The sequence below is a fragment of the Staurois parvus genome, unplaced genomic scaffold (genome assembly GCF_062004578.1).
Source record: "Staurois parvus isolate SC_StPar_1 unplaced genomic scaffold, SC_StPar_1.0 ptg002140l, whole genome shotgun sequence".
Classification (NCBI taxonomy): domain Eukaryota; kingdom Metazoa; phylum Chordata; class Amphibia; order Anura; family Ranidae; genus Staurois; species Staurois parvus.
In genome coordinates, this window is record NW_028319936.1 from 5,314,941 (window position 1) to 5,338,608 (window position 23,668).

The window sequence follows — 23,668 nt, forward strand, 5'->3', positions numbered from 1 at the left end:
GCATTCACAACTTTTCAGACATATAGGTAAGCTAAGTAGTGTCCACCAGCTACAAGGCAGATATTCTATCTCACACTACAGATTAAAAAAAAAATGTTTCCCCTTTGCTGCTGCTGGACATTTTTCCTTCCTTCCTTCTGCAAAGATGAGACCACAAACCTCCCTCCTTTGAGCTTAAAGTGGTTGTAAACCTTAGACATGAAATATGAATAAAGTATATCCCTCCATATTGTGTACCTGTCTCAGTCCGGAGCACAAGTGTCATTTCTCTCTGCTGCTTTGTTCCTCTGCTATCAGCACAAATCACTTCTGATGAGTTTTCCTGACACCAAGAGAAAAATGGTGACAAGGGAGGGAGTTCCAGCAGATTGATAACCTCAGCTTTTGTTCCTGTGTGGAGGGGGGGGGGGGGTGTCTTTTCTCTTCAATCAGCTCTCACTGAGCTCTGCAGAGTGTAACCTTAGCTTCCCACCCCTACTTTTCAGAGCTGAGGAAACCTGTGTAGCTGTGCACCCTGTGCTCAGTAAGCTGTAATAAAAGGGATAAGTCCATGAGGTGGCATACATTACATTGAATGGAGACTAAGATTCCTAGAGTTCAGTGCTAAAGTTGTACTCTCGGATTTACACAAAAAAGGAAAAAAAAAAAACCATGAAGAGGATTTAGGCTTTGTAGGAATATCAGAAACTTAGCTTGACAGCTCACATTATTGGTTTGCGACTATCCATAGGTACTCCCTGTATTGTAAGGAACAGGGTAAGTAGAAGAGGCGGAGCGGTGAGTCTGTATGTCAAGAGTGATTTGATATGAGGTATGACATTGGGGCTACTAATGAGGTGGAGTCCTTGTGGCTGGAGCTTCAAAGGGACAAAGTAAATGGTAAATTAAATGTGAGTGTATGCTATAGGTCCCTAATATTAAAGTAGTATTAAACCCAAAAGCAAACATTTATTATATTGCAGCTTACCAGTTCTTAGATGCGATAGCTGCATTCATTTTCTTTTTAGGCTTTCTTCTATTTTCATCTGGTGATCCAGCCAGTAAGTCTGTTGTTTTTCAAAAGAACAAGCTGTCCAGAAGAATGTATCATTTACAGAAATTGGGCAAACCATTTAACACATTGGTGCTTACAATGTTCAGCTTTTGTTTATTTGTGTAAAAATTTTATACCAAAAGGAGAAGACTGTTTGCTGTAACTGCTTATAAAGTATTAGATGGAATTTGGCTTCAATTTGTTAGGGAATTTAAATCACCCTCCCCCCAGACTAATAATGCTGCTGTCCACTGCACCCCCTGTAATACAGGAGGTGTGTTACTGGCCAAATCACCAGGTGAAAACAGGGAAAAAAGCTTAACAAAAAAAAAACTAATGCAACCACCACATCAAATGATTGGTAAGCTGCAATATATTACATTTATGGTTTTGGATTTAATACAGTTTTCAACAATCCTGATATTGACTGGGCAGATGTAACTGAATTCAACTAAATTAATAAAAAGTGTTTATTTAGGCACCAAATAATACTAATGTGATTGTAATTAGTGTGGAGCTGCCCCTAATATAGTGAAGATTTCACTATAACATAGAATAGTTAGGCGCTACATTTACATAAAACAAGTATAGGTGCAATAAGTGAGGGATTAATATTACCAAAAATCCCTGTATTTAGTGCCTCAAATTTGGTGCATACCCACCAGAGCATGGATCAAACCTGACATTTCTAAACAGCTACAAGCCAATTTTACCAAGTAATTATATATACATGTGAAATGGTGAAAAAGTCCATAGATAAAGTGACAATCCTTGCAGCTTCTTATATCTGTCCCAAACCACAGCAGAGATAAGGTTGTGACTGTAATCTTTACCATGTTCTCACAGAAGTATAATGTGGATTGCTCACTCACCAGATCCTTTGACCCCAGTTACAGTGGTCAAATACACCTCTGGTCTTATAGGGGACCACCCTCTCTCTGTGTTATCTCCATTACTCCCCTTCAGCAATTCATTAGTGATGGCCAAGTATAAGGGATCACAATTTGCCTCCAATATGATGCTTTATAGATATACTTCTCACGGGAATGCACCCGACCATTAAATTAATCAAACAAGTAAATTGCTCTCTAAGTAGTATTTTAAGTAAGAAACAATGGTTACATAAAAATACTCTATTGCACTCAGATGTAAAGGTGCCTATAGAACGACACCAGTGTTTCCAGCTCGTAAAATTCTAAAAATGGCCACCATACACTCTAAGCCTCGTTCTCCCTCTGCTTGGACATTACTGGACCCGGAAGTGACGTTATGATGTTCTGACATACGTTTCACCCAGCGGCGTCTTCAGGAACTCACTTATTGCACCTATACTTGTTTTATTTGTAAATGTAGCGCCTACCTATTCTATTCTATTATATGCATTCAACTAAGGCTCGTCATTTCTTGAATGTAATGCAGGACAATTTCAAGGGGCAAATGGTGGAAGCCCCAACTAAAAATAATGCTCTATTTGATCTAGTAATTGCAAACAACACAGAGCTGATTGCAGATGTTGAAGTAAGGGCTAACTTAGGAAATTGTTATCACGGAGTAATTGTGTTTGTCATAAATTATAGGAAAGGGAGACATGAAGGTAGGACAAGAACACTGAATTTCAAAAAGTCAACTTTACTATGATGTGCTCCATGCTACGTGATACTAAATGGGGTCAAATTCTTGCAACAAGGAACACAGTATTCCAATGGATAACACATAAGAGAACAAAAGTTAAATCTGGGTGGCTAAATATGAAAAAGGTATAGTTATAAGAAAAAAAAAATTCTTTAACACATATAAGGCCAAAGGGTCAACATCAGCATTCCAAAACTACAGAGTGCAGTAAGAAATGCATGGGCATGATCAGGGGCAGCTAAATTTCATTATGAGAGACACATTGTGGAGGAGAACAAAAAAATCCCAAAGGGTTTTCCAAATATATTAATTACAACTATGTGAGGTCAGAAAATATTGGCCCCATAAAAGATTACTGGGGAAGTTGGTCACAGGTGACAGGGAGAAGGCAACTGTATTAAATACATTCTTCTTTTACAAAAAAGGAGGGGTATAATAAATGAGATAGTAATGTTAATAACATATTGAATCTACCCTTGTGGCTGACAGAATCCAGTGTTGAAAATTAACTGGAAAGATTTATTGTGAATACATCACTAGGGCCAGCTGGCTTACACCTGAGAATTCTCAAGGAAGTTAGCAATGTATAGCGAGCACATTATTCCTAATTTTTAAGGACACTTTGCTGACTGGAATGGTACCAGTTGATTGCGAAAAGCAAACATGATACCAATATTAAATAAAAGGGCTGAGATATACTGTATACCTGGAAACTACAGACTAGTCAGCCTAACATCAACAGTGTGCAAACTATTGGAAGGAATGATAAGGGACTATATCTAAGAATTTGCTAATGAAAATAGTATTAGTAGTAGCCAACATGGATTTATGAAAGACCATTCTTGCCAGACCAGCCTTTTACCATTCTTTGAGGCGGCAAGCTGAAATTTGGATAGAGGAAGAACTGTGGACGTGATTTATCCATATTTCACAATGTTTAATATAAAAATAGTTCTTTTGGCATATGTTTGCACCTGGATAAAGGTTGGGTGGATGGAGCACAACAGGGTGGGGTGGTGATTCATGGCAAATTTTCTACTGGAGTGCCCCAGGCCCCATGGCTCTATCCTGGGACCAATTCTTTAAACTGGCTACACATGGTTCAGTTTTTTTTTTGTTCAGCCAGCAAGCCTAACAAAAAAACACTAAGCCATGTGTAGCCAGTTAAAAGAATTGGTTAAAAGAAGATGATTCCCCCATCCACACATTTGAGGTGTGTAAATGCATGTGTATACAGTATGTGTAATTTCATTCTAGTAACTTGAATAAATGAAAATTCTAAGCAACAGAATGAGTTTACATGCATATGCCTCTAAATGCTATGTGCCAATAAATGCACAAAAAATAGCATCATTTACCTGTCAGCTCCTGGCAGAAAGATTCAGTGTAGATGGGAACATTTTATTACACCATATAACGCCTGACGTGTCACTAACTGTGGTGCTCAATGATCGATGACTGGATAGTGAAGTATCACCACTCAGGGCCACCAACCCAGCATATTGTATTAATATTGACCCAGAAGGCAAATGCCACCCTGGCCCCTGGCCGACAAGATGAGTAAAATCAGCACCTAGATGCAGCAGCCAGAAGCTGCTGTTCGAGGTAAGTATATTTTTAATTTTTTCCTGTTTAAACTGTTTTTCTAATTTAATTTAGCTTTTCTACATAGGGGTTTGGTTGCAATATAAGAAATTCTTTCATTATAACTATGATACCAAACAAGCTAAATACTAGCCTGCCCATCATGTCCTAAGGCACCATTTGCCCAGGCATTTTGCTACGCTGCGAATCCCAGCGGCTGGAATCTACTGATTCCTGCTGCTGGGGTTGACAGCTGCGGTTGGTTGGCAGTGGCCACCGATCAGAAATATATTGCTTCCTAACTGCCTATTTCAACCCCTAAAACCTGCACCACATGCTTGCAGGGCAGTTGCGACAGCCCCATTCACTTGAATGGTCATGTTCACTGGGTGAAACTGCCCACTGAATGTGATGGGGGGTATAAAGCAAAGCAATGCAGCCTCAGCAAGTATACAACACCATCTGGCTGCATTTGCAGCTTAAAGGGGTCAGTAAAAACACAGCTCAGCCACTTGTGGAACTATACTCACCTCCATTCCAGCGATGTGGGGACTCGGAGCCCCATTACCAGCTGCTGACATCTTTGGTCAGTCTGCTTCCAGTACCAATCTTTGCCTGTTTTCATTGGCCGGGTCAAGGTGATGTAACTCCTGCGCATGCGCAGAAGTTCATTCATCTCGGTGCAGATGGGCAGGGAAGAAGTTTTAACGCATGTCATAGCTTGTCAATTCTGCATTAAAACTACGGCCTGTTCTCATTTTTTCTTTACTTACAGTTCTACATCAAGATGGTTTTATTATGTTTGTAGTGTAAAAGGTAAAGTAGAACTATAGGCAAATCTCTTTTTTCATTTTGAAAAGGTAAGGGAGGGTTATAACTACCATCTGGGGAGTGTCCCACTGGGGAGATTTCCCTTCACTTCCTGTCCCACAACCAATACAGGAAGTGAGAGAAAATCCCTCCAAAGTGAGGCAATCCTTGGTTGTCAACAGGGTCACCAGAACTAGTGTCTCCATTGAAAGATTTCCCTTCTATTCCTGTTCTGCGAACAACCCGAAATTGGGGATTTTCTTTTACTTTCATTTTCAGTGATAATGGTAAAAGTGCAACTAGAGAGGGTGAATCTCCCTAATGGGAACACAGCAATAAAAACATGAAAGTTGTTCTAATTGCCTTCTACTCTAACCAAAACGTAGTTATAATTTGTGCTTGCCAAACAGTTTGCCGGAAAATTTTCTTTCATTTTATGAATTGTTAGCTTGGACAAATTGATCTAAATAGCAAATTCTAAATAGCAGAATGGAAAATTTTTCTTGATTGAATTTCGAAGAGAATTTGAATCTATATTCTGTAAATTCCATTGATTCATTGAATTTTCTAATGACATTTTTGAATGTACTGATGATATTTTTTTGTACTAACATTCATACAAAAATATACCAGTGTATGGCCAGCATAATGCTGGCTATACATAAATTGAAATTTGGCAGGATGAACTGGCTAAATGTCGATCCATGTATGAGCAGGGTGGTTGTACAGAACTCAATCTACTGATCATCTTCTGTACAACCCTCCTGTTGGAAAACTTCTGCTCTATCAGTGTATTCTGATGGTGGGGAAGTTTCCCTGCTGTCAGACTATAATAGCTCAGTGGGGAGGATTACCCTATCCACATGGAGTGTGCGTATGGGGGAATCAATTTTTTTTTTTGTTCAACTCCATGGTTGAATGGGAAAAAAAGCAAACTAATGTATGGGCTGCTTTAAGCCCACCATAGACAGATCAAAATTTTGATCCATCTATGGGCAGGCTGGTTGTACTGAAGCTGAACTATTAACTGACTTCAGTACAAGGATTCTGTCAGGTTTTTTTGTGTGATCACAGCCAGTGGCATTAACAGTGTTCATAGAATTCTAGGGAAATCTCCTACTATCAGAATACAATAGTGCAGGGCAGGGGCGGACTGACAACTCATGGGGCCCCCGGGCAATAGGGGATCATGGGGCCCCTGTGTTCTTGCCCAAACAAAAAAACCTATGAAAAAGGTACCAGGGGCATCTTATGGGGCCCCCTACTGACCCTGGGCCCCCGGGCAGTGCCCGAGTTTCCAAATGGTCAGTCCGCCCCTGGTGCAGGGTAAGAGATTACCCCCATCAACACTGGCTGTGTTTATGGGGGAATCAAGCAATTTTCTTTTCTTTCACCTGTTTTTGGAGGAAAGAAAATTGCTTTGCCACTAAGGCTGCTTCCATCCACACTGAAGCGTTTTTGAAGCGCTTTTGCATAAATAAAAAAGTGCAAGAAAAACATCCTGCTTGCCCCATTTTTGGTCAGGTAAACAACACGCACCTAAACCACACTGCCCCAATGAAATGCATTGAAAACGCATAAAAAACACACCTGTGTTGTGTTTTTGATGTTTTTATTAGTCACATGTCCTGTGATAAACACACCGCAATTGTGATAAAATCACAATAAAATTGCTACGGATCAGTGTGAAAGTGCCCTTAAGGACCAGGGTACTTTTTGTTAACATGTAACAATATTTTTGCTAGAAAAGTACTTATAATCTACTTAGAATTACCCCCAAATATTATAAAGATGAGAATAAATTGGTGGGTTTTACAATTTGTCATGTCACATGGCGCTTGCACAGCTGTTTTTGAATTGCAATTTTATATGAAAAAATACACTTTTTTAAATTTTAATGGATAAAAACACAATACATAACCCAATTTCTATGTCAAATTTGAAAAGAATGATATTATGCCGAGTAAATAGATATCAAGCATGTCATGCTTTAAAATTGTGCACACCCGCGACAAACAAAGTAAATTTTACTATCCATAGGCGGCTTTTTGAAAGCCTTTACAGGTTACCAGTTTAGATTTACAGAGAAGGTCCAGTACTAGAATTACTGCCCATGATACAATGTTTGTGATGTGGGATGGCCGCTGCATTCATGTGGGACCAGCGCATGCGTTTTTCTCTGCACGCCAACATATGGAGACTGAGGCATTTTCAATTTTTAGCGCATGCGTTTTCCTTTGCACACCTGCATGTGGGGACAGAGGCTTTTTCATTTTTTTTTTGGCTCTAAAAATTGGTACCGGGATGATGCCTGCAGCTGCAGGCATCATCCCAGTACAAGCACTTGGAGTCCAGTGAGATAGACACAGTGACTGGTCAGCAAGTTGTTTTTAATGTATGGCCTACCTTAGACCAGCCTTTCTCAACCAGGGTGCCTTCAGGTTTCTTCAGGGGTGCCTTGAAAAAAATGCCTAAAAATTTTATACAAGCCAGCGGGAGGATGAAGCCTGCCTTTTAGTTACACATAAACCACAGTTTTCATTGTACATCATTACAACTTTCTAGTGGCCAGCGACAAAACAACCAATGAAGTCATCAGTTGATAAGAAGGACATCGGGCAGCCTGCCCCTTCCCTGCCCCTCTCCATGAGGACTGGGGGCACAATAGCATGTGAGCGAGTGAGAGAAACTGGGGAAGAAGAGAAACAATGGCATACTAGTCAGTACCAGTGTGCAAAAGTGTGTTTGCTTTGAAAAAATAAATCACCTCTAACATTGGGTGTTTAGTTTTTTTACATTTTGTAATGGGTGCCTCAAGATTGTAAAGAATTTTGAAGGGTGCCTAAAAATTGTACAGAATTTTAAAGGGTTCCTCCAGATTGTGCAGAATTGTAAAGGGTTCCTCGAGATTGTGAAAGATTTTAAAAGGTTTCTCGAGATTGTGAAAGAGTTTAAAAGGTTCCTCAAAATTGTGAAGGATTTTAAAGAGTTCCTCTAGATTGTGCAGAATTTAAAGGGTGCCTCAAGATTATAAAGAATTTTAAAGGGTTCCTCAAAATTGTACAGAATTTTAAAGGGTTCCTCAAGATTATACAGAATTTTAAAGGGTGCCTCAAGATTGTACAGAATTTTAAAGGGTGCCTCAAGATTGTATAGAATTTTAAAGGGTGCCTCAAGATTGTATAGAATTTTAAAGGGTGCCTCAAGATTGTATAGAATTTTAAAGGGTGCCTCAAGATTGTGCAGAATTTGAAAGGGTTCCTCAAGATTATACAGAATTTTAAAGGGTGCCTCAAGATTGTAAAGAATTTTAAAGGGTTCCTCAAGATTATACAGAATTTTAAAGGGTTCCTCAAGATTGTAAAGAATTTTAAAGGGTTCCTCAAGATTATACAGAATTTTAAAGGGTGCCCCAAGATTGTACAGAATTTTAAAGGGTGCCCCGAGATTGTGAAAGTTTGAGAAACACTGCGTTAGACAAAAGCAGGCACAAATGACAAAAGCCTCCAGAGCTATTGTTCAGACTTGAATGACAGAACTGTTCCTTTGAAATAAAGCTGCAGTGTAAAAAAAAAAAAGGTTTCCCTGTCAGCTGAAGAGTTACCTAGTGACAGTCAGTAAACAAAGCTGTTTCCATGGTTCCCTTCTCAGTGTTTCAGTGTATATGACAGCCAAAGAGGAATCAACATGGCTCTACCTCTCCTGCCTGGGAACTCATTTAATAGAAATGTACGTATTATCTGATTATATTGTTCTTTACATGTACATCCAGTTTATAAAGTATAACCAATAGAACTTGTTACCTCTTTTCTCAATAGAAATCAATGGGTGATATTTTAACAAAACTGCTGGATAACTAAAGTGACCCTGAACTAGTACTGTTGCTTTTTTTTTTTTTTTAATATTTTACTGTTTTCTTTCCCAATATAGCATCTAAAAATGTTATAGTGCCAGTTAGGGATGGTTCACCCTAGCAGCTGCGTTAGAACTTGCTTAGGATGAAAGCAGTGCTGATGCGCCAATTTCAGTGCACTGTTTCATTTTTGTTTAACAGATTTATTGTAATGTCACACAGAACATTTCATTAAGGTCTATTGGCCTCAGGTCAGTGAGAGGCAGTGGATTGCGTTACACTGCATACTTTTTTTTTCAGTAGTCACCACAGCAACACAGTGGTGTGACCTGGCCATGTAGGGGAGAAGGGATTTTGCCTTGTCTTGCAGTGGAAGTGCGCTGGAATAGCCACCCAACGTAGTTCTGCTGCACATGGTGTGAATGGGCACTTAGAGTACATTTATATGTATGTCTAAATGCAGACCCACTGTCATCATTCTGGCTTCTCTGACCTGTAACAAGCGTGAAGTAAAGCCTGAAATGTATGAACAGCTGTCCTCCACGCTGGCACCAGGCCAGTGGCTCAGTAGATAGTGAAGCAAGGATCAAGATGACAGCTCTGGAGCCACCACCTACAACCTGGGTTCACATATGCTCAGGGCCAGTTTGCAGCGCAATTTCATTCAGCAATTCAGGTGTAATTCAGGTGTGAGTTATTAAAAGTGTATGGCATTGTTATCCGAGGCAGCACAGGTGGCACTCAACGCCGGTGTCACTGTACCAGAAGTGCTCCAAGCTATCAAATCTTTACGGTCCACCGCGGCCCCAGGTCCCGACGGCTTTTCCGGTCTTTATTATAAGAAATTCTCAGCCTTGTTGGCGCCCTTTTTGGCTGAGTATTTTAATGCGTTACGACAGGGCTCCTCGCCCTCCCCAGATGCGCTTAGAGCGCATATCGCCATGATTCCTAAGACGACTGATGATGTACAGGAACCGCAAGCCTTCCGGCCTATTTCTCTTCTTAATGAAGACCTGAAGATATTGGGCAAGATCCTTAGTTTCCGCATTAATAAATATTTGCGTAGCCTGGTCCACAGGGACCAGGTAGGGTTCGTCCCCGGGAGGCAGGCGGGTGATAACGTTCGTAAGGTGGTCCATCTGATACATTTTCTGCAACAGCGGAAAATCCCGGGATTCTTACTGTCTTTAGACATATATAAAGCCTTTGATTCTCTATCCTGGGAATATCTGCGGTTTGTGCTGTCTCGTTGGGGTTTTGGGGATTCTATTCTTTCTTGGATTCAGGCCTTGTATTCTTCTCCTTCGGCCTCCGTCAAATACGCTGGGTATTTTTCAGATCCCTTTCCTATTGGGCGAGGGACGAGACAGGGTTGCCCCCTGTCCCCAGCGCTCTTTGTCCTGGCGCTTGAGCCGTTGGCTTTGGCGCTTCGGACCGATTGCAATGTATCGGGGGTTCCTTACGCGGGACAGGAATTCAAACTGAACCTTTTTGCGGATGATGCCCTCCTGACTCTTACTAACCCCCTGACGACGCTTCCTAATTTGCAACAGGTTCTTGAGCGCTTCTCCTTGATTTCGGGTCTCCGTATCAACTTGGATAAGACTGTCGCCCTCAATATTACTTTGGCTTCAGATTTGGTTTCGCGCCTACAATCCCACTTCCCTTACAAATGGGCTTCCTCTTCTCTTGAATACTTAGGCATTCGCTTGACCCCCACTTATGACTCCTTGTTTGCTGCGAATTACTATCCATTGCTTAGCTCTCTATCCTCTCTTATGCATTCTTGGCAATTTCCGCACCTGTCTTGGATAGGACGGGTTAATTCGGTGAAAATGACCATCTTGCCGAAATTGTTGTATTATTTTCGCACACTCCCGGTGCGGGTTCCCCCTCATTTTCTTCGGTTGCTTCAGGCGAAGTTAATGCGTTTTATCTGGGCCGATAAGCACCCCAGAGTATCCAAAAGTACGCTTTTTGCCCATAGACTTCAGGGTGGTCTTGGGGTGCCTAATGTGACTAAGTATTATCAAGCGAGCCAGATTGCCCCGCTGTCTATGTTGCACGCCTCTTCCGACGTCCCCCTCTGGGTCCTGTTGGAACTACCTAATTGTGCCCCTATTGCACTGTCGACGCTTTTATGGCTTCCCCCTGCCCTGCGCCCTATGGCACTGAGTCCGATGTTACTTCATGGCCTACAAGTTTGGGACTCGGTGCGTTACTCTGGTGGTCTGATGTCACCTTTTCTGCCTTTGCTCCCAATTATTAACAACCCTCTTTTCCCGCCGGGTTTGGATCACCCAGGGGCGTTTTCTTGGTGGGTGACTAATGGTTTTTCGCAGGTGCAACACTTTTTGATTTTTCGGTCCTTTCCCACCTGGGACTCTCTTCGGGAATCCCGGAATATCCCCCCGGCGGAATTTTTTCGATATCTTCAATTGCGACACTGGCTGCTCTCGCTGCGGGGTACTTCCCGTACCAGAAATCTGCCTTTGAACAGCTCTGCCAACTGCGTCCGGGCGCTCCGGGCCTTATATCCCTTCTTTATGCAGCTCTGAACAGACGCTCGTCGCATACTTCTCTTTCATATGTTGTTCAGTGGGAGCGCGACCTGGGAGTGGCTGTGGATCCGGAGGACTGGAATAAGGCCTGGTCACTCATAGCTAAATGCTCATTTAATACGACCACACTGGAGGCAGCCTATAAGGTATTGTTTCGTTGGTACTGGGTTCCGGCTTGGCTGTCCCGGGCTAACCCTGCCTGTAGTGATCAATGTTTTCGGGGTTGTGGTCATCGTGGTGATGTATTACATATCTGGTGGTCATGCCCGAGACTGTTTCGTTTTTGGTCTCGTGTATTTGGCCTCCTTTTCACCTTGTTCCATCTCTCCATACGCCGGGATGCTCGGTATGCCTTGCTTCATTGCCCCATACCGGGCCTCTTAGCTCACCAGCAGAAGTTGGCTTCCTATCTGTTTTTATCCGCCACTAGGACAATTGCTCAGGCCTGGAAGAGTCCGTTTGTCCCTCTTCAGGGGGTGCGGGATCGTATGACCACTATGATGCTCAACGAACAGATGTCGAGTATCCGCAACGACTCCCAACGTAAATTTTTGAAAATATGGGAGCCGTGGTTGCAATATGCCCTTCCCTCACTCCCCCCGGCTAGTCTGGGGATGTAATGGCGTTCGGTATTGGCGCTCTTGAATCCCTGCTCTTTGCCCCCCGCCCCTTTTTTTTTTTTTTCTTTTTTTCTTTCTCTCTTTTCTTTTCTCTCTCTCTCTCTGTTTTTGGTGTGACTGGACAGCTGCATTTAATTGTTATAATCAGTTACATTACTGTTTTGTACCTTATGTGCCACTGATAGCCCCTGCGTGGGCGTACCTTTTGCCCTGTTGGCATTAGAGCATTGTTTTTCCTTTTTTTTTTTATTTTGCATTTTGTTTATCTGTGCAATTGATAGCCCCTGCGTGGGCGTGTTTTATTGCCTCTGTTTATACTGTTTAAAAAATTTAATAAAGACCATTGAAATAGAAAAGTGTATGGCATTGGAAATCGCACCTAATCCAGGCTGAAAATCGTACTGACTCTTTTTGAAATCGCCCTGCGGCCGGCCCGCATATATGTGAACCGGCTCCATAGAAAGTCTTTTGGTTCACATGTCTTTCAAATTGGATGTGGTTTAAAATGCATCCAATTCTCATATATGCGAACCGGATTTAGCCCAGTTGACACCATTGCTATTTGTCATGCACCCTATTTATGCCCATGGAACCGTTCAAATCAGTACGACTCTGATTTTGCACCAATTTTGAAAAAGGTTGCACTATTTTGGGTGATTTCATGTGCACCTTGCATTGGCATCACAGATGCATGAAGTCTCACAGATGTCGTCAAACCACACATGAAATCGCACTAACTGATGGCTTTGAAATCATGCTACTTAAGCTGAAGTAGTGCGATTTTCAATGCCTCATTTGGTGTGAACCATGGCTTAGGCTACATTCTCACCAGCAATTAGGGCCAGTGTGAAAAGTAGTGGCAGGAATCAGAGATTCCTGCTGTGGTTCTCAGTGGGCAGTGGCCGCTGGCCCAGTTCACTATAATGACAGGTTGCCGGCAGCCACAGCTATTTGTGTCTCTCTGCACAGCCAGTGATTACCCATGGTGACAGCGTGTCACCATAGGTAATTGTTTGCTGTGCAGAGAGCAGCGAATAGGTGGGGCCACTGGCGACCTGTCGGTACAGTGGACTGGGCCAGCAGTCGCACCTACCAGCTGAGAGCCACAGCAGGAACTGCTGCTACAATTTGCACTTGGCATATGTGGAGTACAGTGTACACGGCTTGTGGCGTATATGTAGTACAGTGTACACGGCTTGTGGCGTATTTATAGTACAGTGTACACTGCTTGTGGCGTATATGTATTACAATGTACACTGCTTGTGGCATATATGTAGTAGAGTGTACACTGCTTGAGGCGTATATGTATTACAATGTACACTGCTTGCAGCATATATGTAGTAGAGTGTACACTGCTTGCAGCATATATGTAGTAGAGTGTACACTGCTTGCAGCATATATGTAGTAGAGTGTACACTGCTTGAGGCGTATATGTATTACAATGTACACTGCTTGCAGCATATATGTAGTAGAGTGTACACTGCTTGAGGCGTATATGTATTACAATGTACACTGCTTGCAGCATATATGTAGTAGAGTGTACACTGCTTGCAGCATATATGTAGTAGAGTGTACACTGCTTGCAGCATATATGTAGTAGAGTGTACACTGCTTGCAGCGTATATGTAGTAGAGTGTACACTGCTTGAGGCGTATATGTATTACAATGTACACTGCTTGTTGCGTATATGTAGTACAGTGTACACTGCCTGTGGCGTATATGTAGTAGAGTGTACACTGCTTGAGGAGTATATGTAGTACAATGTACACTGCCTGTGGCATATATGTAGTAGAGTGTACACTGCTTATGGCGTATATGTAGTACAATGTACACTGCCTGTGACATATATGTAATAGAGTGTACACTGCTTGAGGCGAATATGTATTACAATGTACACTGCCGGTGGCATATATGTAGTAGAGTGTATCCTGCTTGTGGGTGTGCTTTCACACTATTGTCTCTGTGAATCCTTTCTCTGTGATCCTCACTGTGGCCCCGTTCACACCTAGCATGTTAACACATACTCGTTAAAGTGCATTATGTCATGCATTTACACAGGTTGTGTTCACCCCTTCACGCCGGCGCCTCCTGGTCCTTTTATGGGTTTCTGACTCCAGGAGAGGGGGGGGGGGGTTAGGGTCATGTGACCGCCGTGATTTGTTGTCATGGCAGTCACATGATTGGAATGGTCCCGATCTCAAGGAAAGATTGGGATCTTTCTGTGGGACACTGACACATGTGCTGGGAGCACGAATTGCGCACGCTCTCAGCACATGTTTGTTTACAGTGTAAATGCCCAGCTGCCGAGAGACCGCATATTTACTGTCGGCATTAAGAGGTTAAGCAGCATATTAATTTGAATGCACTGAAAGGAACCTACAATTGGACTTGTGCCATTTTTTGGCAATGCAGCACACCACAATGCATAGAAGGATGTTACTGTACATTGTGGTGCACTGCAATGCAGGTTCATTGTAGGCGTGTTGCTATAATGCTTTGGGGTGTCATTCAAAATAAGTTGTGATGTAGAATATGTGTTACTTGGTGATATCACATGCTCTGTGCTGTGTTAACCCTTCCTTTTCTATTCTTCACATTCAAGGCACTCTTTGATTGAATGTTTTATTTGTTATGTGAACAGTAATTCCACACTACATGTTCATACAATTTTTTACATCACAAGCACTGCAGGTTTTATTCCAATGACCCTTTTAACCCCTTATTGACTGAAGCTAAAACAAACCTTAAAGTTTGTATAGACTAAGGGAGGGTTATAACCCCTGTAAGGTTTGTTTTTGCAGTATGTATCCCATTGGGGAGATTTCCCTTCACTTCCTGTCTCATAGCCAAAAAAGGAAGTGAGAGGAAATCCCTGCAAAGTGAGGGAGTCCATTGTTTTCAGCAATGTTACCAGAACTAGTGTCCAGATTGGTAGATTTTCCCTCTACTCCTGTTCTTGGACAAACCACAATTTGGGATTTTCTTTTACTTTCACTTTCACTGATAATGGTAAACTGGACAAATAGAGAGAGTGAATCTCCTTAATGGGGACAAAAACAGCAATAAAAACTTGGCAGGTGATCTAATCCCTCTGGACACTAGCTAAAACTAAAAGAAATTTTTTTACCTTTAGTTATACTTTAACGCCTGAACACATACCTCCCAACTGTCCCTGATTTCGAGATAGTACAGCTAGTTACATAGTCACATAGTTAGTCTGGCTGAAAAAGACAAAAGACCATCCAGTTCGACCATTAAAAAAAAAAAGTTATAATCCTATACCCACAGTTGATCCAGAGGAAGGCAAAAAAAAAGCATGGCTGAGCTGTGTTTTTACCCCCCCCCCTTCTCCAACCTTCCCCTCTTATGCAGCAGTGGTGGAAGTATATATATACTGCAGCATCAAGGCATGTCAAGAACTATTACTGCTCTTATGTTATGGGGGATAATAAAGGGGTATTTTAACTACCCGGAAATTGACTGGAGTAATGGTACTGCAGGAGCAGTTAAAGGGCAAAAATGTTTAAACCTACTACAGGACAATTTTATGGTACAGTTCATAGAGGCCCCTATTAGGAATGATGCTCTGCTGGACCTGGTAATCTAAAACCATGCAGAGCTTAGTACGAATGTCCATATAAAAGAACATCTGGGTAGAAGTGACCATAACATTATATCATTTATTGTTAGCTGTAAACAGCAAGCACATACGGGAAAAATATAAACGCTCAATTTCAAGAGAGCTAATCTTCCAAGGCTGAGAGCTGCTAAAAGATCGTATTCAAAGAGTAGTGGTTAATGATTCATACTCTCAGTGGTCTAGGGTTGTCAGTGGTGTACCCCAGGGTTCAGTGTTGGGACCCTTACTTTTTAATACATTTATAAATGATATAGGGTCTGAGATTAAAAATCCCATTTCAGTCTTTGCAGATGACACCAAACTGTGCAATGGAATAACGTCCTTACAGGATGTCTCCAATTTACAAGCCAACCTCATTGCACTGTGTAATTGGGCAGCTATGTGGTAAATGAGGTTTAATGTTGATAAATGTAAGGTTATGCACTTGGAGGCTAAGAATATGCATGCATCATACATACTAGGGGGGTACAACTGGGGGAATCAATGGTGGAGAAGGATCTGGGGTTCTAGTAGATGACAAGCTTAATAATGGCATGCAATGCCAAGCTGCGGTTTCTAAAGTGAGCAAAATCCTCTCTTGTATTAAAAGAGGTATAGACTCCAGAGAGAGAGATCATTTTACTCCTGTACAAATCATTAGTAAGACCTCATCTGGAATATAGAGTTCAGTTTTGGGCACCAATTCACAAAAAGAATATTGGAGAACTGGATTTTCAGCTTTCAGCGCTGTCGCACTTTGAATGACAATTGCGCGGTCATGCAACCTTGTAACCATATGAAATGTTTATAATTTTTTCACAGGACAAAATAGAGCTTTCTTTTGGTGGTATCTACTCGCCGCTGGGTGTTTTATTTTTTGTACTATAAACAAAAAAACTAAAATTTTGAAAAAAAAAGTTTTTCTTTGTTTCTATTATAAAATGTTTTCCTTCACTGATGTGCGATGATGAGGCTGTACTGATAGGCAGCACTGATGGGCACTGATAGGCGGCACTGATAAGGTGGCATGGATAGGCAGTACTGATGGGCACTGATAGGCAGCATTGGTAGGCGGCACTGATGAGCTGGCACTGATGAGGCAGCACTGATGATGCTGCACTGATATGCAACACTGATGGGCACTGATAGGTGGCACTGATGGGCAGCACTGATGGGCACTGATGGGTGGCACTGACTGGCGGCACTGACTGGCGGCACTGCTGGACACTGACTGGCGAACCTGATGGGCGGCACTGATGGGCAGCACTGATGGTTACCACTGCTGGGCACTGGTGGGTGGCACTACTAGGCACTGATGGGCACATGTGGGTGGCACTGCTGGGCACAGGTGGCTGGCACTGCTGGGCACAGGTGGGCAGCACTAGTTGGTGGCACTGCTGGTCACTGATCATCAGTGCCCTGATGATCGGTGCCGATCCGTCCTCTGACAAATGCCGGTTATCGGCAGTAATTTCCTCACGCTGTGACAGCATGAGGAAAGTGCAGACGATAACCGGCAACTGCATTTACTGGTGATCTGTTGTGTCTTCGGACACAGCTGATCACGTGGTAAAAAGCTGCTGTGATTGGCCTTTTACCACATCATGTGATCAACTGTTTCGGTAGTAAACAGCAATCATGGAGATCGCTGGATGTGTTCCCCCGGGGGAGCGTAGGAGGGCGTGTTCTGGGAGGACATCATATGACGCTCTCCCAGAACTGGCCAGCCACAATGAAGCTGTCATTCGACTATCTGCAGTCGGAAAGTGGTTAAAGAACAAATGCGACATAGTAAATGCTGAATAATTGCTTGAACGATACCTGTGTGCCACTTGCATTATTGCCAGGATCCTGAGAAACTGTGGCAATGAAGACAGGATGTGTTACCAATTAGCTCTTTCACTGATGAATTTGGGTCTCCCTATAGTCCTGCACAGCCAGTCAGTTAGCATTTTCCACACAGCTTTCATCCACACACAGAAATCTGGCCTTGAGCATTGGTTGTGTTGTTTTATTAAGGGGATTAAACTTGGATAGGGTTTAGGGGTGTATAGGATGCTCATGGGAACTGAAATCTGAGGACAGCTTCTTGAACTATTCACAGCTTCTTCCCTCGGATACACAGTCTCTGTTGGAGTGCTAGCCAGCAGCTCCAGTTGTATTACCCCAGACTCTAGATGAACTCCTCTTCACCCAGCAATCTGAAGGTTTTCTTCCTGAGCAGGGGATCTGGCTCCTGTTCCCTTAAATAAAGTGCACAGTCACTAGCAGCTCTTTCCCCCTCTTTCCCCTTGGGTGGCCACTCAGATGCTCTCCTGTACAGCTTGTGGAATGGCTGCTGCTACCAGGCCTATCAGCTGGGCTGCTCCTTCCTTGCCACACAGGTGGTTCTCACTCAGGGGGCCAGTGAATCCTGAGGGTTCCTCCTTTCCAGCTCCAGACTTGCAGGCAGACCCCATCCCAGCAGGCCTCCTGGCAGCCTCCTTCCTCTAGCCTCATATCTTCCTGCTTCTCACTCCTCTCCCACCACCACTCTCCAACTCCCCACTCCTCCTACTGAGCAGACTCTAACACCTTTTAAGGGAGACCAGCCAAGTCTTCTGTTGGGGATTAGCTGAGGTCCCTCAAAGGTGCAGCCTACCACTTCTCAGATCCACCCACTGCCTCCAAGGCCCTCCTCCGAAAGCCTCAGAGCAGGGGGAAATTCCAGAGGGGCTCGTCTGCAGAGTCTCTCAGCCCTGACCCAAATTTGACCCCTCTGGCTATTGCACCTGAGCTGCTATTCAGCTCCTGTTTAACCATTAGGAATCTAACTCCACCTAATGTAACAAGGAGGGTGCTACAACTATAAGGATATAAAGTGTTTTAAAAGAGTTATAATTGGTACCTACTGCATATTTGAACTGTGTAAAAAAAATATGCAGCAGGTACCTGGTAAAATTTTTTAATTAAAGAAATGGTGCCACGTTCAAAAAAAACTGCTCAGATTGCACAGTATGGTTGACTATGATCCAGTCTTAGGTCTCATTCCTATGTTCTAAGTATACTGTGAATACCTACAGCCAGGTTCCAGGTGTTGCATCGACAGCCGCCTGTACACCTGAGTGATGGGCTGAAAAAAGCTGATGTTGTCTGCTGTTGTAAGCATGTATCTGTACATTCAGTGGTTAATTGTCATTAAAGACAAATGTGCAGCCATGGATGCAGTCCTAGGACAGACATGTAACCCTATCTGCAGGTAACCACATGATATTTCCCTTAGCACCTGCTAAGGCCCATTCTGGCTGCAGTGAACCGGCGGTAGGAGTTGCATTTTACTGCATCACGCAATACTGTTTTTTTGTATCTAAACTTTATTTGAAGTGCAAAAAGTGAGACTTCATTAACCCCTGCACGGCCCTTTAAGGGGTTTCTGATGCCAGGAGGTGGGACGCAGTTTAGGGTCATGTGACCGCCGTGATTGGCAGTCACGGCAGTCACATGATCGGAAAGGGTCCAATCGCAAGGAGAGATCGGGGACCTTTCCGTGGGACACTAACACATGTGCTGGGAGCACACAGGGCTCACGCTCTCAGCACATGTTTGTTTACAAATGATATGCTCAGCATCAAGGCCCAGCCACTAAGGGACCGCATATTTGCATACCGTCGGCATGAAGAGGTTAATGTCACTGGACAGCAGCATAGTGTGTTGTGCTTCTGTATGGTGACATGTGGCACTTTCCAGTGTGTCTGCATTTCATCACAGCTCAGTGCACTGTACCTCCGGACTGCATTACAGTGTGAACAGGACACATAGAAAACAGTTGTGGTGCCCTGCATTCATCCAGTGCCTTAAAATTCAGGTCATCGCATTATGTGTGAACAAGGAGTAAAGACTTAATAATAACCAAGTCATCCATATTGTGCAACCTTATCCGAGCATTGCAAAGGCCACCATACTGTAGTAGGCAGTGCGCTCACAGTTTTTTATAACACATTCAGATTAAAGTGGTAATCAACTCTTTTTTTAATACTTTTACATACTGGCAAGCATATGATAAAGCTTACCTGTAGGTAAAATGAATATCTCCTAAACGTGCACCATATTCACTTTTTGGAGAGCCGTCGCATGTGCTCTGAAGCAACAGCACATCCGTGCCGTTCCTTCAGAGCACTGAGCTGTGGCCTGGGACTCCGGCACGCATGCGCGGGAGTGACGTCATCGCAGCTCGGCCAGACGGCTGGAGCTTGCGAACCCGGAAGGAAGACATTTTAAGGTAAGTCATTCATAATGTGTTAGTATGCGATGCATACTAGTAGATTTTGACATTTTTTTTTTTAAATCTGCGGTTTACTACCACTTTAAGGCCTCCTTCACACAACTGTTTAGATGCAGCCACCAGATTCCAGTGAAGATCAGAGGATTCTTGAAGCTGGTATGACCGGGGCATGCAAATAGCAGCGGATGCTTAGCCTATATAAACCAATGACAGAGTGGCAGTGGCTGCTGCTGGATGATATCTGAGCCTGGGTGCCTCCATCCCTAACTGCAGGTAACTATTTTGTGCATGGCTAAATCTGCTGATTCTTACTGCTGGATGCAGTGGCTGCATCTAAACGGCTGTGTGAAGGAGGCTTAAAAGATTTGAAAACCGGTATACTCCCTGCCATAATATGGTGCTTTTTGGACCAGCTTACTGAGCAGCTACAAATTGCATTCTTATATTGTGGCAGGTAGTGCAGTGTAGTGGTTTTTACATTTTTTAATCAGAATGTGTTATTAGAAAAAAAAAAAAATATGAGTGCACCACCAACTATATGTTGGTACCTGCATTAAGGCTTGGGGAGCTATGATTTGAGCCAGGACACTGGAACAGCTAACAGTACAGCCTGGCAGACAGGTTGTGGTGCCGACTCAGGGTTCAGTGGGGTGCCAGTAAGCAGAGAGACAGTCACTTTCCTGGCATCAAGATTAAGTGGTCTGTGATGCTTAGGCTAAGCAGGGGTGTTAAACTGGCGGCCCTCCAACTGTTGCCAAACTACAAGTCCCATGAGGCATTGCAAGGCTGACATTTACAAGCATGACTCTCAAAGGCAGAGGCATGATGGGACTTGTAATTTCTCAACAGCCGGAGAGCTGCCAATTTGACACCCCTGGGTAATGTGTTGGAATCGCAGACTACCAGCCTTGTCTGTCCTGTCCTCCAGGTCAGACTCCTCCCACTTCAAAGGAAAGAAAAGGCAGCGGGAAAAAAGTGTAGAGTGCCATGGGCAAGACTGTAGATGCCACCTGCCACACTGGGAATATGCCACTGTGATCCGTTGGGCCCAACGACAGGCGGAGTGATCTGTCAGTCGGTTCAACCATGTACAGTGGTGTAAGTCACTGCCTAGCACTACACCAACGGTAGTGCAGATCAATCTGCCACTCACTTTGAATACTGTGCTGCCTTATGCTGTGCGGCGGCAGTGTTGGCGCTGTATGAAGCTTCAGGGCAGGGACACTGCATTTTGTCCGGACTCTATGGGGGTGTTCAGACCCCCCATACCTTAACTAAGTCCCTGATCCAGGTGGATTATACCTTGTTTTATTTTTCAGGACAGTCTGGGCCTTCATTTGGTGGCAAATGGTAAGGGGTATCTCCTGTTTTTGTATTATTATTAAAGGAAAACCAACCCAAAATATAAAAAATAAAACTTTAGCTGTATTTTTCTTGCCATTACCATGAATCACCACCAAAAACCCCAAATAAATTCTGTTACTCCTGGAGCTCATGGTAATACCACATACATGCACATGATTTGTTGTTTGTACCCGTAGTAGGGCCAAGAAACAATTATGTGCACTCACACACTGATAGTGGTACTAAATAAAAAAGTTGTTAAATCCTACCTAAAACAAGCTGACCTTTGACCCTGACCTAGTCCCTGACATTTGACCCTGACACTAACAGCCAGTTCACATCTGTGCGGCCCGTTGCATTTCAGGTGCATTTTACATGCATTGCCATCGAACCCAATATAATGCACGTTTTCATGAAAGCTTATCAAAGATGCAACAAATGGGATTTTTTTTTCTGTTTCAATATTTTTATTGACATTTCAAGAAGTTGTGACAAGCCGTGGTTTGCCCATGCAGGGGTGACATCAGACAGGCATGTAAAGAAACAGTGTAAGTATGCATAACAAGTTACATAACAGTAAACTGTTACCAGGACCTGAAAGGACCAGGTTAAAGATTAGGTAATTATCCCAGACAATACTACCATGTCTCCTAGAGGACTTCAATCTTCATTAATAGCCTTCATGTTGGGAATAAGGAGGAAAGGAAGGAAACAAAGAAAGAAAGGAAAAAGGAAAGAAAGCAGAAAGAGGGAGAGAGAGGCCCTAGGAGAGGGTGAGTACTATGGACACGGGACCTGAAAAAAATTAAGTTTATAGTCGACCACAGCTAGTCGGGGGAGGCGATGGGAGGAAGTAACTTACCCATGGTTTCCAGACGATCAAAAATTTTGCATGTGAATCCTTCAAAATACTGGACATCTGCTCACTAACCATCAGAGTGGTCATCATGGTTTTCCCCCCCTGGAAAGCAACAGACAAAGTATTCTAGGCCTGAGCAATGGTTCGTTTGGCAGAGATAAAAAGGTATGAAGCCAATTTCTGCTGGGGTGTAAAAAACCCTAGTATAGGGAAATGTAAAAGAGCCTTCTGGGCATCCTTATGGACTGTCACATGACATATTGTCTGCAGTAGGCCAAAAACTCTGGACCAAAGGCCAATCAGACGTGGACTTGACCACCATGTATGTAGGACATCCCCAAGTGGACCACAATTTTGAAAACATCTATCACTGCTATGTGGTTAAGCATAGTCAAGCCTAGCCAGGACACAGTACCACCCTGTAAGCGGCCTCAAGTGGCCATTTGAATCAACATTTCACTATCATCGTCCAAGCCTTACTCAAATCCTACCCCTTAATACTGGATCCAAGATCTCACTCCCATTGGGTCACATAGGTAAGGGAAAACAGAGAAAACCTACCGTAAAGGGAGGAGTAGAGCATCGAAATCAGACCAGGGGACCCTGGAAAGTATAAACAAAGTTGTCTTGCGAAAAGGAAAGGTGCAAGTACGATGGAAAGACAGAATCCAATTGCGCAATTGTAGATAATGAAAATGTTCCTGTTTAGGGATCTCGTGTGTCTCCTGGAGGGCCTCCCACGATGGAAACTAGCGCATGGATAAAAAAGTATGCACCCCAATAAAGCCATGGAGAAGGAGCGAGGTTATTCCAACCCTTCCAGAAAAAGAGGGTTATTAGTAATTGGTAATCGGCAAGAAAGGGAACATCAAATTCCCGAAAATCGTACACAATCCCGCAGCTTCAGGCTATGAAGCATGAGGGGGTTTTGCGATAGAGGACATAAGGTATGAGAAAGACAAAATAGGACTTGCAAAGAAATCAGGGCGCAACTAGGTAGTTCAAAAAGCACCCACAGTGGGATGTCAGAGGTGGCATGTAACATGCATAATTGAGATATCTGGGCTGCCAAATAATATTGAGCCATATTAGCGGCTCCCAGGCCATCTTGTAATCTATGGGTATCAAGCGTCGATCTGTGGACTCTGGCGAGTTTATTAGCCCAGATAGACTGAAGGACTGTGTTCTGTAAAATATGTAGAAAAACAGAGGGGATGTGCACAGGCAAGGTCTGAAAGAACTAGAGAATTTTGGGCAAGATTGTCGTTTTGTCTGCATGGATCTGGCCTATTCAAGAAAGAGAGGGGAATAGCCAGGAACAAAGGTCACGGAGCACAGCAAAGGATAATAGCTGGCTGAAAACAAAGAAAAAGTGAGTTTAATCTATGGAATGGGGTGCCCATCGATAGGGATATTGAGTCTGTAGGTACGTAACCAGGTCATCAGGGAGGGTTATATTCAGCACCGTAGTTTTGGAGAGATTTATATGGAG

The 23,668-nt window shown here is 43.2% G+C and overlaps 1 protein-coding gene across 1 annotated transcript in view; it reads left to right on the forward strand.

Moving 5' to 3' along the window:
• Positions 1-8,690: 8,690 nt before the first annotated feature.
• EFHC2 (EF-hand domain containing 2) overlaps positions 8,691-23,668 on the forward strand; it is a 125,392-nt gene continuing 110,414 nt past the window's right edge. Inside the window, exon 1 of the mRNA XM_089665182.1 lies at positions 8,691-8,788. Coding sequence (XP_089521308.1) covers positions 8,747-8,788 — 42 coding nt within the window. The 5' untranslated portion in view covers positions 8,691-8,746. The remainder of the gene's footprint in view (positions 8,789-23,668) is intronic.